The sequence below is a fragment of the Pomacea canaliculata genome, linkage group LG1 (assembly GCF_003073045.1).
Source record: "Pomacea canaliculata isolate SZHN2017 linkage group LG1, ASM307304v1, whole genome shotgun sequence".
In the NCBI taxonomy this organism is placed as follows: domain Eukaryota; kingdom Metazoa; phylum Mollusca; class Gastropoda; order Architaenioglossa; family Ampullariidae; genus Pomacea; species Pomacea canaliculata.
In genome coordinates this window covers 40,406,835-40,419,089 of record NC_037590.1, presented here as the reverse complement: position 1 = coordinate 40,419,089, position 12,255 = coordinate 40,406,835, and the positions used below count along the sequence as shown (strand labels likewise).

The window sequence follows — 12,255 nt, the reverse complement described above, 5'->3', positions numbered from 1 at the left end:
TATTTGTTTTTAGTTGCCTCCCTTTTTGCCTCGCTAACTCGAGTCCGCGGGGTGGTAGAGTAGGTGGGGTACAGGCAATATCTGGTCGCTGTGTTTAGCATCATGGAATCCTTTGATATCGAAGAAATCCTCTTAGTAAGTAAAGTCTCTGATCAATATATATATATAGTATCTGAATCATAATGTAAAATATCTACACTTAAACAGAGCGTTGTATTTGTATTTATTTTAGAGTCAAGAAGTTGTCAGCAAGTTCTCGTTGTTTTTCTGAGTGGTTACAGAGGGTGGTTTGTGGTGAATTTATCTTTTTTTTAAATGAAGTTAATTCAAAATTAATTCAGACTAAGAGTCTAAGGAAAGTGCCTTAAACTCCATTTATTCTATTATTGATTGTTTTTTTTAAGAGTTTTTTGAACACTTTCTTATAGTGCATTGTGTTATCAGGACGATGATGTACTTGAAATGGCTGGCGAAGAAAAATTCGACGTTCCCTCATCTACCGCTGATAGTTTCAGTGGGGTGATGAAATTTATGTGCTTTTTAATTGTTATCTGTCACTGCATTTATTTAAATAATTAACTAAATATTCACACAAGTTGGTAAATCGTTTTGACACCTTTCAGCACTGGATAAAAACAGAGCTTAGAGTTAGAAAAGTGGCTATTGTCTTCCATTATCTATTAGTCGATGCTTTTTTTTTTTTTTACTTACACTTAGAGATAAATTTTGAGTAATTATAATTTGTTTCTTAAGGTCTGTTTGGAGATCTTGCAAGAGTCCTGCAATGCTTTAATTGCTGTCAGATGACTGCATATCCGACAGCGTAAAGGAGATAATCCGTAATATAGATGGTAAGTACAGGCTGTAAAGTTTTACACTCCTTTGAGTACAGTATTAACATATACAGTGGAACCTCAGTTAACGAACAATCCGTTCTGGAATGTTCGTTATCCGAAACAATTTTTTCCATAAGAAATAGAGGAAATAGATTTAATTGGATCCCAGCCCCTGTTGACTTGCTAATATTTGAAAGTTACTGGCTATGTAGGTATTTTTAATGAGAACAGTTATAATGCAATATAAATGGAGTTAAATAAGCATAAAAACATTAACGAAAGCATTTAAACATCAGAAAACTTGCCGTTTTGACGGCATGGTTGGAAGCAGGTGTGGGGAGGAAGGGTGGAATTACTGCTTTGATTCCCCCTCCATGAGCAGGTGACATTGTAAAATCGGGGGTGACTTCCCTTTTCTGTAGCTTTGAGGTTAAAGGAAAAAACTTGTCCAGTGTCTGTTCCTTCTGCCTTTTGTCTTCGGTAATACGACATCACATCCGACAGACGCATGCTACCTTCATACTTTGAAATCATTTCCTTTTTCAATTCATTTGTTGGCCGCTTCCTTGTCATTACCTCACTACTATTAATTGCTCTTAATCTTCTTTGGCGCTATTATTGAGGATTATCTTATTAAAAGCACAAAAATCACTTAATAAGGATGCGCATAGATAAGGAATGACTGTCTCGAGCGCGAATGATTACATGCTGGTCAGTCACGTGTGGTTCACATGGCTGTTCGTTATCCAAAATTTTGTTCGCTATCCGAGACAAACTTTTAACGAAATTTTTGTTCGTTATCCGAAATATTCGCTATCTGAGGCGTTCGCTAACCAAGGTTCCATTGTATATATATTTAGAAAATATCAGCAGTTTGAAGCAAATACTGAATGTATGCAGGAGCAATATTTTTCTTGTGTATATAGTCATAGTGCATTATTATATAGAAAATGATATATGATGTGAATGGTATCGATCCTACATTCAGTTATGCTTAGTTCAACTTTATTTTTTGTCTTTTAAATGCACTCTTCTTATATTACTAATGCGGTTGCAATAAACTGTTCTGAATTTATTTCAAATGAGATCACATTGTATATTTCTACTTTTTCAGGACCTGCACTTCTTCAGGATTTACAATTCCTGAATCAGTGTTTAGTGAAGAAGGGCAGGTTCAAAACTGCGGCCAAAGAAAAGGCTTACTCCAATTTCAACAGGGAATTTGTCAGTCATTGTAAGGATGTAGAAAGGCACATCCCATCACCTGCATCTACATGGGTCTGCCTAAAGGTGTTTGAATTTATGGTAAACAAGAAATACAACTTCCCATTAAGCAATCAGGCAACCAGTGTAAGTGAGGTCACTGACGAAGAAATAGACATTGTTGAGTATATTGCAGGCTATGTGCTGTGTAGTGTTAAGAGACGAGCACTAAAATTATCTCATACTGAGAAAGAAGACATTTTATTATGTATAAAAGAACTAATACCTGAACATGACACAGCTTCTGAACCTTCTGATAGATCATTGACTCAAATTCTGGACAGAGGGGGTCTTACAAAATTAAAACCTGTGCTTGAGATTTTTCTAAAGCTAGAGTCTATTTTTAGACAATGTTTTGAATGAACATGTGTACCGTTTGAACCGGCATTCTCTCCCCTAGGTCATTATGCAAGTCTAAGGCCTATGCTATCAATAGTTTTCGAGCTATTTTTAACTAAACCAGGTCACCCTTTTTCGTATTGTTGACTGCCATTGGCTTATATTGTGGTTTCCAGTACAAAAGTTAAAACGACGTGATCTGATTGGTTCGTACCCAAACAATGATCACTTCTGTCGTCTCCAAAATGGCTGACATTTGTTGATTCATTCCAGCTTGGTTTGCTCTTGACGCATAGTTTGCTGAATATCGTCTAATTTACGAGTGAAAAGAACAAATCTTGGTTCATGATGAGACCAATGAATCTGTATCCCCTACCTTATACACATCCGTGATGAGATCGAAAATATGTTTAGTTGTAAATGATTCATATAAATTTATGATCTGGTTACAAAAGACAAGAAGGTAAATTGACCGAGGAAGATGTTAAAGAAGTTTTGTGACCTTTCCGTCCATAGTTACATAGCCATCTCTTGCCCCACTCCACCTTTCTTTCTCGATGCCTTTCCTCTTCCAGCCATCAAAAAGGACCTTCCATTCAACTGATAGAGGAAGAATGCTGTGACACGCGAGCACTGAACCTGGTAGGCTCCACGCCTCTCACCTGGGACGCAGGTGTTATAACAAAGCTATTCACTTGCGGCCTAATAACGTAGTGGTAAAACATTTGCTATCGGCACATCGAGGTCTTCTGCTCTCACACTTATATGTAGTCAATAAAGATTTATAAATCCCTCATGCAATTATTTAGCCAACTACTTTGAAACATCAGAAATTTGTATTTGAATAAATCAAGCCATTGCATAAGATTTGTATTACACAAAGGAGTAAACTGTTAAAATTATTTTAATATATTGGTATTATACAAACGTGGTGCACTGTGGTTGGTGAAAAACACAACTTTGGAAAAAGCAATATGTGCATGTGTGTCCCATTGATCATATTTTCTAAAAGTTGACCATTCTCACCCTAATGCAAAATTCTTTCTCTAGATTTTGCCACACTTGAAAATCTCACAAAAAAGCATGCACAAAGAGAAGATTGTAAGCATGATAATAGATCATTGAAAGAGGTGGTGGGGAAGGGGGACAACAAGAGTATGTTGAACAGCTACAGACTAAGCTAACAAACTTTCCTGGAGAAATTCATCTTCAGCAGCACCAGCACTGGTGGAATGTGGGGCCTTACCAACATACGGTAATAAATGACATAGCATTGTAATACTGTAAATGGTGGCTTCTGAATAATAATATAAAAAAATCAGACCACAAATTTTGAAAGAAATCCTTTCGGGAAGAAGCATTCTTTCCAGTCTTGATGAGGTGGCAACCTCGCCCTTGTAAGTCAAGTCATATCTTCAAACATTTTTTATCCTCTCAGATTTGACAGCTTTCTGACATGAGGGAAGCCTAATGGGGGAAAGAACCAGCATTAAAAGTAATGCATAATCAGAATTTACTTTTACTCCACAGAAAGGGGATATGATTTGAGATCTTGGAATTTTGAAGATTGTGAAAACTACTGATTATCTCATCTCTTGAGGCACCATCCCACCAGGTGCTATGCACAGGGCCTTCTTTGGGTGTGGGGGCCTTGTGGGTTCCCCTACTTGCCACCCCCTAGTGCCAGCATTGGCTTATGGCATAAAGTATTCTCAATAATAATCTGATCTTGGCAGTTTTAATAGGAGCAACCAAATGTGAAATCAGACAAACTATGTATATTACTTTTGATGAGGGAATGTTCGCCTAATCTTAAGTTGTGAACTAATTAATAACTGTGCATAATAATAAATGATGTGAATTACATGCCTTTCTGAAAATATACAATGTCAAGTTCTCTGAAAATGCCAGAGATAAACAATTTTCCTGAGATGACAGATTTTATGACTTCATTTACTTGAGTGGTATCTTGTTTCAAACAAAGTATGCCATTTTTCAGGTAGAAAATGTTCACATGCAGTATACACTATATATTCAAATAATCTAATTAATCGTTGCTAAAATAAAACTGCTGATGGCTGTTAAGCAAGTCCATAGCTTGTATTTCTATAAAGCGATGCAACAAACATTTAAATCCATAGTTGTTTTTTTTTTTGCACATCCCTTTCAACAAAAAGGTACTTTTCTGTCACACAAAGTATTCAAAATTTTCTTCAGACAGGAAATAACAATTGCCTCATACATATTCAAAAACTTGCATGCAAAATGAGGGTGATGTGATGCTATGAAAGACGAGGCTAAATAATACTGTCATTCTCATTTTAAAAAAAGCAGTCATGAAAATTGTTGTGCACAAAGAAATTGCAGGTCTGAAAAAAATATTGTTTCAAAAGAGTAGCTGCAAAAGTGATAAAATTTTGGCATACAATATATCAGCTGCATATGAAGAATCAAATTTCAAGTATGCCCTCCATAGCAATACACAAAATATTTTTAAAATGCTCCAAAAGGAAAACTTTAAATACATAATATGTACATATATTATCTGTATACAAATGAGTCTGCTTAATGCCTGTATTTACAAAAGTAAGAGTATTTCAGAAAGAACACCTTTTGGTTTTCCACTACTATAGCATATTTTCTCAGCTTTCAAACTGCTTCAATATCCACCTTGTTCATGCTGCATGCACTAATGATCAAGGAGACTTAAGAAAGCAGAGCCCTGTACATAAGCTTACACAATAAGAGGCTATCTTTTAGCCTTAATATAAAAAAAAAAAATAATGTTATTCTTGGTGAGAACAGGTATTCTCTATAGTTCACAGTAATCTTTGTTTTGCATTTGTGAAATCTTTCTTTAAAAAATTTACACATTATTGTTATAAAAGACTTACTAAAAGTTACCAAAAAATACAAATTAAAAAACACATACCTCCATGATAAAAAGATCCACAACAATCAAATACTGTTTCATTCAGAAACAAAGGTGCATTCAGTAATTTAATCCCTAAATGTCCATTAAGAGATCAGCATATACTGTACCATGTCAGCTAAAATGAATGGCCATAAGAGCATCTCTTCCCATAGTTTTTGCTTGCTTGACAGCAATTAAAATTATATAAAAAAAAATATGCTCATCCTACTTTTAGCATGACTAGGAATGGCAGCAAGAAAAATATGTGACAGATTTTCTTTTAAAAAAAACAAAATTATAACATTGTAAATGAAATCTGTAGTTGTAAGAAATGAAAAAAAGCATTTTACATGATTGTGCTAGCAACAAAGGTGCAAAATCACCTGCAGATTACAATTTGTAAAAGCTGACCAGAAGATTTTTCTAAAATTTTAATGTGCATGCATACACATATATGCACATCCCACATCATTTAACTGTCTGTTGACCTGTCACTTGCATAACTTAAGCAGGGGGAAAACATGAATGGTCAAGGTGGTTAGATAAACTTTACCCATATATACTGGGAACATGTCAACTACAACCAAATGGTAAACTTATAATACTTCAACACTTAACAGGAAAGATAAACTGTCAAAATGTGGAAATCAAAGTTGCATAAATAAATTGGACTCAACAAGGATTAAAACCAGTTATACTAGAATACTTTGCATCAATGCTGAAATGAGTATCTCAAGGATCAAGGCTGAAGAATGTTAACAAAAATAAGTCTATAAAATTAAGCAGTATTCAATCAGCTTAATATACCATACTCTTCAGATAAAATCTTAATTCACATACAATTTGACATTTTTTCCAAACTCAGCAATATCATGCAGAAATGAGTATCTTAACATTTCAGAATATGAACTGGACTGCATTTGGACAATAATAACTCCATAAACTTAAGCCATCATAGAATCTGCTTAAAATATTACACTCTTCCTGTAAAATGTAAACTCACATACCATCTGGTACTCTCTGGCCTACACATGCTACTAATGATTGGCATCATAAGCATGACACTAGGGTTTCATTCTGTCAAAACTCAGCAATACTAAACAGCACTACATGAGCAGCAGGTCATCTAGAAAAGTTTAACCTAGACTGAAAAAGCGCACTACTAATGAACCAATATATTCTATTTAACAAGGTCAAAACATCATCAGACAAACACATTTCTTCTTTTATCTCAATCCCTTCAGCCCTAGATATATGACCAATAAATAAAATCAATAAAGGCCAGGAACTGCCAGTGGGAATAACCTATGCCAAAACTGTTTGGGATTATACTTGCAAGCTTGTCACAAACACCTGTCTAGAGCAGCATATAAGCCATATATCCTAGAAAAATGATTCATTGTTAAATTGTCTGCTTAGAGTGGTTAACAGCTAACAGAAAAAAGCAAATCATTCATGATAAAAAAAAAAAAAACATGAAAGTTAACATGCTAAATTGATTTCGACTTGATCAACAAAGAAACAATCAAATTTACAAATACATACATTATGGCATGCAATACATAATAAAAAAGTTAGACTCACATCACCAAAATGGGTTAAAATTTATATAAAATTAGCCCTATATACATGCATTTACAGAATAAATTGTACTAGCAAATGTCTAGACAAGGTTCCTCTGAATGTCCCTTTGGCACAATACAGTTAATGCAAGCTTATTTTGAAAGCCACAAAAATAATGTTAAATGTATTTCTGATTTCTATAACTGATTTGGTCGATCACTCACTGCAAAATCTAGTCACTGATTACTGTTTTTTTGATAGGAGAATAATAGTAAATGTAAACAAAAAAGGTTTAAATCAAAGTGCAAAATAGTTATGCATCAAACATCCACAAAAATCAAAATACTTTCATTTAGCATTAAGTAATAGATGTCTATTCTGAATCATGTTTTTCTTACCAGATTAAGCTGCAACATGTTTTACATTACACTGGTGACAACATTAAGCAAGACAGACATCCATAAGGTTATTAAATATTTTATTTCATCATTTCACCATATTTCTTCCCTCTACCATAGATGACTTAGCCTCAGCATGTTGAATTTGCCTCTTTTTGAAAATTTCCCATAGAGCTTGCACAAGATCTAAGAGAACAATGTCACTCGAGTTGTTTCCAATGGAGCGAAGAACAAAAACACCATCATCTCGCAGATACATAGCTACAAATTTCTTAAAAAGCTTGCTGTCCTTTGACTGGTCAACCAGGCCTAGCATGAGAAGGTATTTCTGGATAAACCGCTCTCTTCTGTGGTTCAAAAAAATATCAGTAAACCATTGGCCTACATTTATGACTGAAGCAACAGTTAGCAGAAAAAACCAAAACCAGATAATGGAAAAGATCTTCTCCACAAACAAATTAACAGAAAGCACACACTGGGTAGAAAAGGTCTGGATATTCTGCATTTGCCGTATCTCGATGTCACACATGACAACCCTTGGAAAGTGATCATAATCCATGAAATCACCATGGTCATTTAGGTGGGCCAGAATTTCAAAGCCATATGTGTAGTAACTGAAGTTTAAGAAGACAGTCAGTAAAACAAATTGGCAAATAACATTGACCAGGTATAAAATTTTAATAAAAAAGTACAATCCAGTCAGGTATGTGCCATGTCGCTTCCCAAACACAAAGCAAATGACTCCTGAAACTTTCTCTTGCACACGGATAAAAATATTATACTTATACACTCGGTATGTGTCCAACCATCGATTGACAAAATGTGCAATTTCCTGAATTTTCCTGTCTCGTTTATTTGGTGGCATCATTGTAGCATCATCTGCCATGTTTACAATTTTCTGAACATTGATGCCTGAGTACCCTCTGAGCTCCTTCCAGAGCATGTTGGGAAATCGGAATAACAAGCACTGCAACAAGAGAACAACCACTACCCAGCGGTAAAAGCTAATGTCTCGCTCCATACGCTCCTTTTTACTGAAGGGAATGGTTTCATCCATAGGTACATAGTACATATGAGATATCCAGCATAAGTTCTCAGTATATGCTTTGTGAGAATCTGTAAACTGGGCTGGCACCCAGCAATGAATGGGATCACCAACATACTGCTTCATGCCGACAAGAGCTGCAAAGGCACCTAAAAGAGCGACGGTCACAAAATGATGCAGTTGGTCCACAACATCATCATCACGTGCTCCCCTTGACAGGGTCACTTGAGACAGTGCTTCAAGGATGCTCTGCCACCTATAGGTAAAAGATACATTGTCCAAAATCGTATACCCAGCAATATGATTTCTCTAAGTTTAATTACTTCATTGTTAATATTAAAAACAATACTGACCTGATATTCTCAAATATGACACTCAGTATTTAATGTTAAATGTGAATATTTTATTCCTCTGCATTAATATTAAGTATTTAAAAAATGTTTCACTGTTTGCATCGGCAGTTTAACAAGTGCTACCTTATTACATATACAAATTTTGAGAAGGGAAAATATTCAAGGCTCTACTAACAAACTCAATCATCTATCTTAACCTTAATCTAGTGGTATGCAAGCAAGGGTAAACAAAATAAAACTGGTTTTAATTTGTTTTAGAAAATACTAGTATTAATCCTTACAGATTATTTTTAACACAATAAAGTGGTATACAGATTTGTATTAAAGTCAATAAATGATTGTAAAAGTTGTTCAAATGACCATAAAGAAGATACTGACCAACAGTCTAGTTTCATGAGCAGGAAAAAAGCACTTACATGGTGGCCAATCAGTCACAGTTTAAATGCAAACTCCTTAAGTTCTTTCCTGTCCTTTAAATCCACCTGCAAAGACATGCATTTATAAATATATATACACAAAACAATCTGGCATAAAAGTTTTTCTTGTTTACATATGACATGCTGGACAGTGAATATGAAAGGATCAGGCCACTTAAAGTAAAGTGATAAGATATAAATCTACCAGCATGGTACTAGTAACTGTAAAACTGTTGTAAAGTCAAAAGTAACCCTAAATTTAACGAAATTGGCAAAACCATTTTCACTCTATGTAATGACCATTTTAACTTATTTTAAACAGATCTCTTTCACAACTGGCATTGACTCTAGTCCTAACAAAAATAGTGTAAATAGTTTTAAAACAATGGTAACTGTGATTGTATCTTTTCATTCTTTACATAGTATCTGCATGTTTTGATATTTTTATATTGATGAAATGAACCATTTACAACACTAGACACTAGAATGTAATATGCCCTGTTAATTGAGAACATTTATGTTCACAGTGTTCAAGGAATGCAACAATAATCTTCAGCAGATGCACTGTTCAACTTCCAAAATGTTAATTTGACATTGCTTGTTTATTTTTTTGACCATGTATTTGTAGGTTCTCTTTCAAGATATTTTACAATGAGTATGCAGTAATGTCCATTAAAAATACCAAATGAAGTGTAGGTGACTTTTTTATTTGTAAAACAGTAATAACAGAAAATGCAAGAAAATTAATCAGGGAACTTCAAGGAGTTGTTATTAAGCAAAGCCATGTAACATTTCACTTAAACTTTTATTATCATGCAATTAAGGAAACTAAGATTGGTAAAAAGAAATTTGAGAGATAAGATGGCACTGCAGTAAACTGAAAATGAAGTCCTTGTTGAATTGCTAAATTCTTAAACAGATATTAAGTACTGTGGGGAGGATGCCAGACATGAGAAATATAAAAATTAAGATGTCAAAGTTTTCAAATGCCATAAAAAAATGTGTTTAACTTGTGCATTGTAGTATGACTCAAACTCTGCCAGGACTGATTAGCATTTGTAATTATTACTAGGTCAGTAACAACAGACATTTGTAGTGAGCTACACTGACACTAGTATAGCAGGTACCAGATGCTGTTTGGGAAGAAACCTCCTAAGCTGAAGTTCAAAAAATAAAAACTTGATGCACATGCTGTACTTTATTCGTGAACAATTTGTTAATGGATGTGTGGTTGTATGGGTAACTGACACCAGAACACAATCTTCTGTTCTTAATATAAAATTGTGTTTCATTTAATTACCCTTTCTGGTTAGATTTATTTATGATCTTTTACAGAATAGTTCAGTACGTTGTCGAATGTCCATCTAAAATATGACTTATCGTCCTGGTACTGTTTCATACACAAAAAAAACTTTATAGTGTGCCAGTAATTTCTGTAAGCTGAATGAGTAAGCAAAGCAAAATGCCAGCAAAAACACCTCCCCTGAACAAAGTTAAATGCCATTAGTATTCCAGCAGTCAGTAAAAACTTTCTCCATTAAACATCAATTTAATTAAATGGGTAATGATTTCGAGCGTCAAACGGGCAACTGCTGATCGAGTGTTCACTCGATCAGTCCTCTGGTACGGTCGAATCAAATGTGCGTTTGTTTCTGTGTACAAATTAAAGGCAGAGGGTGTCATGTAAACGCACAATTCTCCGTTGCTCTAAGTATCCAAGGATTCCCATCCCCCCAAAAAAGTAATCATTATGATAGCAGTGGTATAGTATCCAAGTGTCCTTTCATACTGTGTTTTGATGACGTCACATGAAAACAGCTTAACGCGTGCAGATTAGGTTTCTGCAAAGTGTATTTCCTACTGTAAGGTGTGGAAATGTCCTATATACGGGTGCTTTATTATTATCATCCGACAACCCACTAAAAGTCGCATCTTGTGTAGTGTAGTGGGTCATATGTCAACAACATCACTCATGCCTCCTGTTGATAAAATACTTCTGTCGTAAATAATGCCGATTTACTTTCTCTAAAAATTCAACAGTTCCTCTTTTGCTGAAACCTACCTGTAACGTTGGTCAGCTTATCACACAGATCTGTATAGTTCTCCTAAATTGAAAGTGAACCTTATGACACTTTCCTAATGGCGAAACAAAAAGTCCCCGAGTGCGAAATACAGACGGCAGCGATTGGCCAAAGACACAATGTATTAATTGACCTCATTGGTGGAAATTTTTTCAGGCTGTTTTCCACAAAACCGAATTTTATCGTTCATGTAATTTCTCACATCGATATAGTTGAATTTGCCATTGTAAATGAAATGCAGAGCAAATATGATGCCGGTGAGCATTCAAAGAAAGGAAAAACTATTGTACTTTATGCATTAGCAGCATTACAGCGTGCAGAGTACTTAGTTCTTCACAACGGTTTATCAGATCGAGCTTGCATGCTGTTTACGAGAAAAACAGTTATCACTAGGATTTACATATATATATATAGTTCATCGTGGTGATTAGATACATTTAAAAAAAGTGAACTAGCTGAAAACGGGGACATGTTTCTGAGTGGGGACAGTTGTGTGAAAAAGGGGCTGTCCCCGGAAAACGGGGACGGATGAATGGTCACCTTATAAATTATAATTAATTTAACCTTAATTTTTTTTTCCTTTACGGGGGGATCGATCGAAGAAATATATATATAGCTATACATGTATAAGTACTAAAAGAATAGGTACTAATAAACATAACATGATATCAAAAAAGAGTGAAATGTGAATATGCGCAGTGGTTAAAAGCAGATATTTAGAAGAGCCCTGGAGTTTGGAAGTATATATGTTTTATGGTTTAGGAATCTTTTAGGAGGCCTAATCAAATTTTCCCACATTCCAGTGCATGTATATATATGTATTAAGTAATTGAAGTCGAAAGTAGTTCGATCAGGAAGTTCAATTGGATGGAGAGGGAGGCTAATCCACATCACGCTCGTCCCCGAGTATTTCAAACGATTTGAAAAGGCCTATTCTAGAAATGGGTATATTAATATTACGTTTTAAAGAAAGAGATTATATAAGCGGTGTCCGAACCTTTCCAGTATGAATAAGTGGAACAGTGAGAAAACCGGCGTGGGCAGAGC

The 12,255-nt window shown here is 34.9% G+C and overlaps 1 protein-coding gene and 1 long non-coding RNA gene across 5 annotated transcripts; one reads left to right on the top strand and one right to left on the bottom strand.

The window, feature by feature from the left end:
- The first annotated feature begins 22 nt into the window (after nucleotides 1-22).
- LOC112558565 lies at nucleotides 23-5,219 on the top strand. 4 transcript variants are annotated; one of them, XR_003098193.1, is made up of 4 exons: nucleotides 23-135; nucleotides 445-519; nucleotides 754-851; nucleotides 1,951-5,219. It is a non-coding gene; the product is annotated as an uncharacterized LOC112558565 (long non-coding RNA). The 4 variants fall into 4 exon arrangements; XR_003098190.1 differs by having other exon boundaries at nucleotides 31-135; nucleotides 445-851; XR_003098191.1 differs by having other exon boundaries at nucleotides 38-135; nucleotides 429-851.
- LOC112558555 (innexin unc-9-like) lies at nucleotides 4,371-11,342 on the bottom strand. Its single transcript, XM_025229072.1, has 3 exons — nucleotides 11,190-11,342; nucleotides 9,128-9,193; nucleotides 4,371-8,614 (listed from the first exon to the last, which is right to left on the bottom strand). Coding segments are annotated over exons 2-3 (1,215 nt in total). The 5' UTR covers nucleotides 9,130-9,193; nucleotides 11,190-11,342; the 3' UTR covers nucleotides 4,371-7,401.
- Nucleotides 11,343-12,255: the final 913 nt, after the last annotated feature.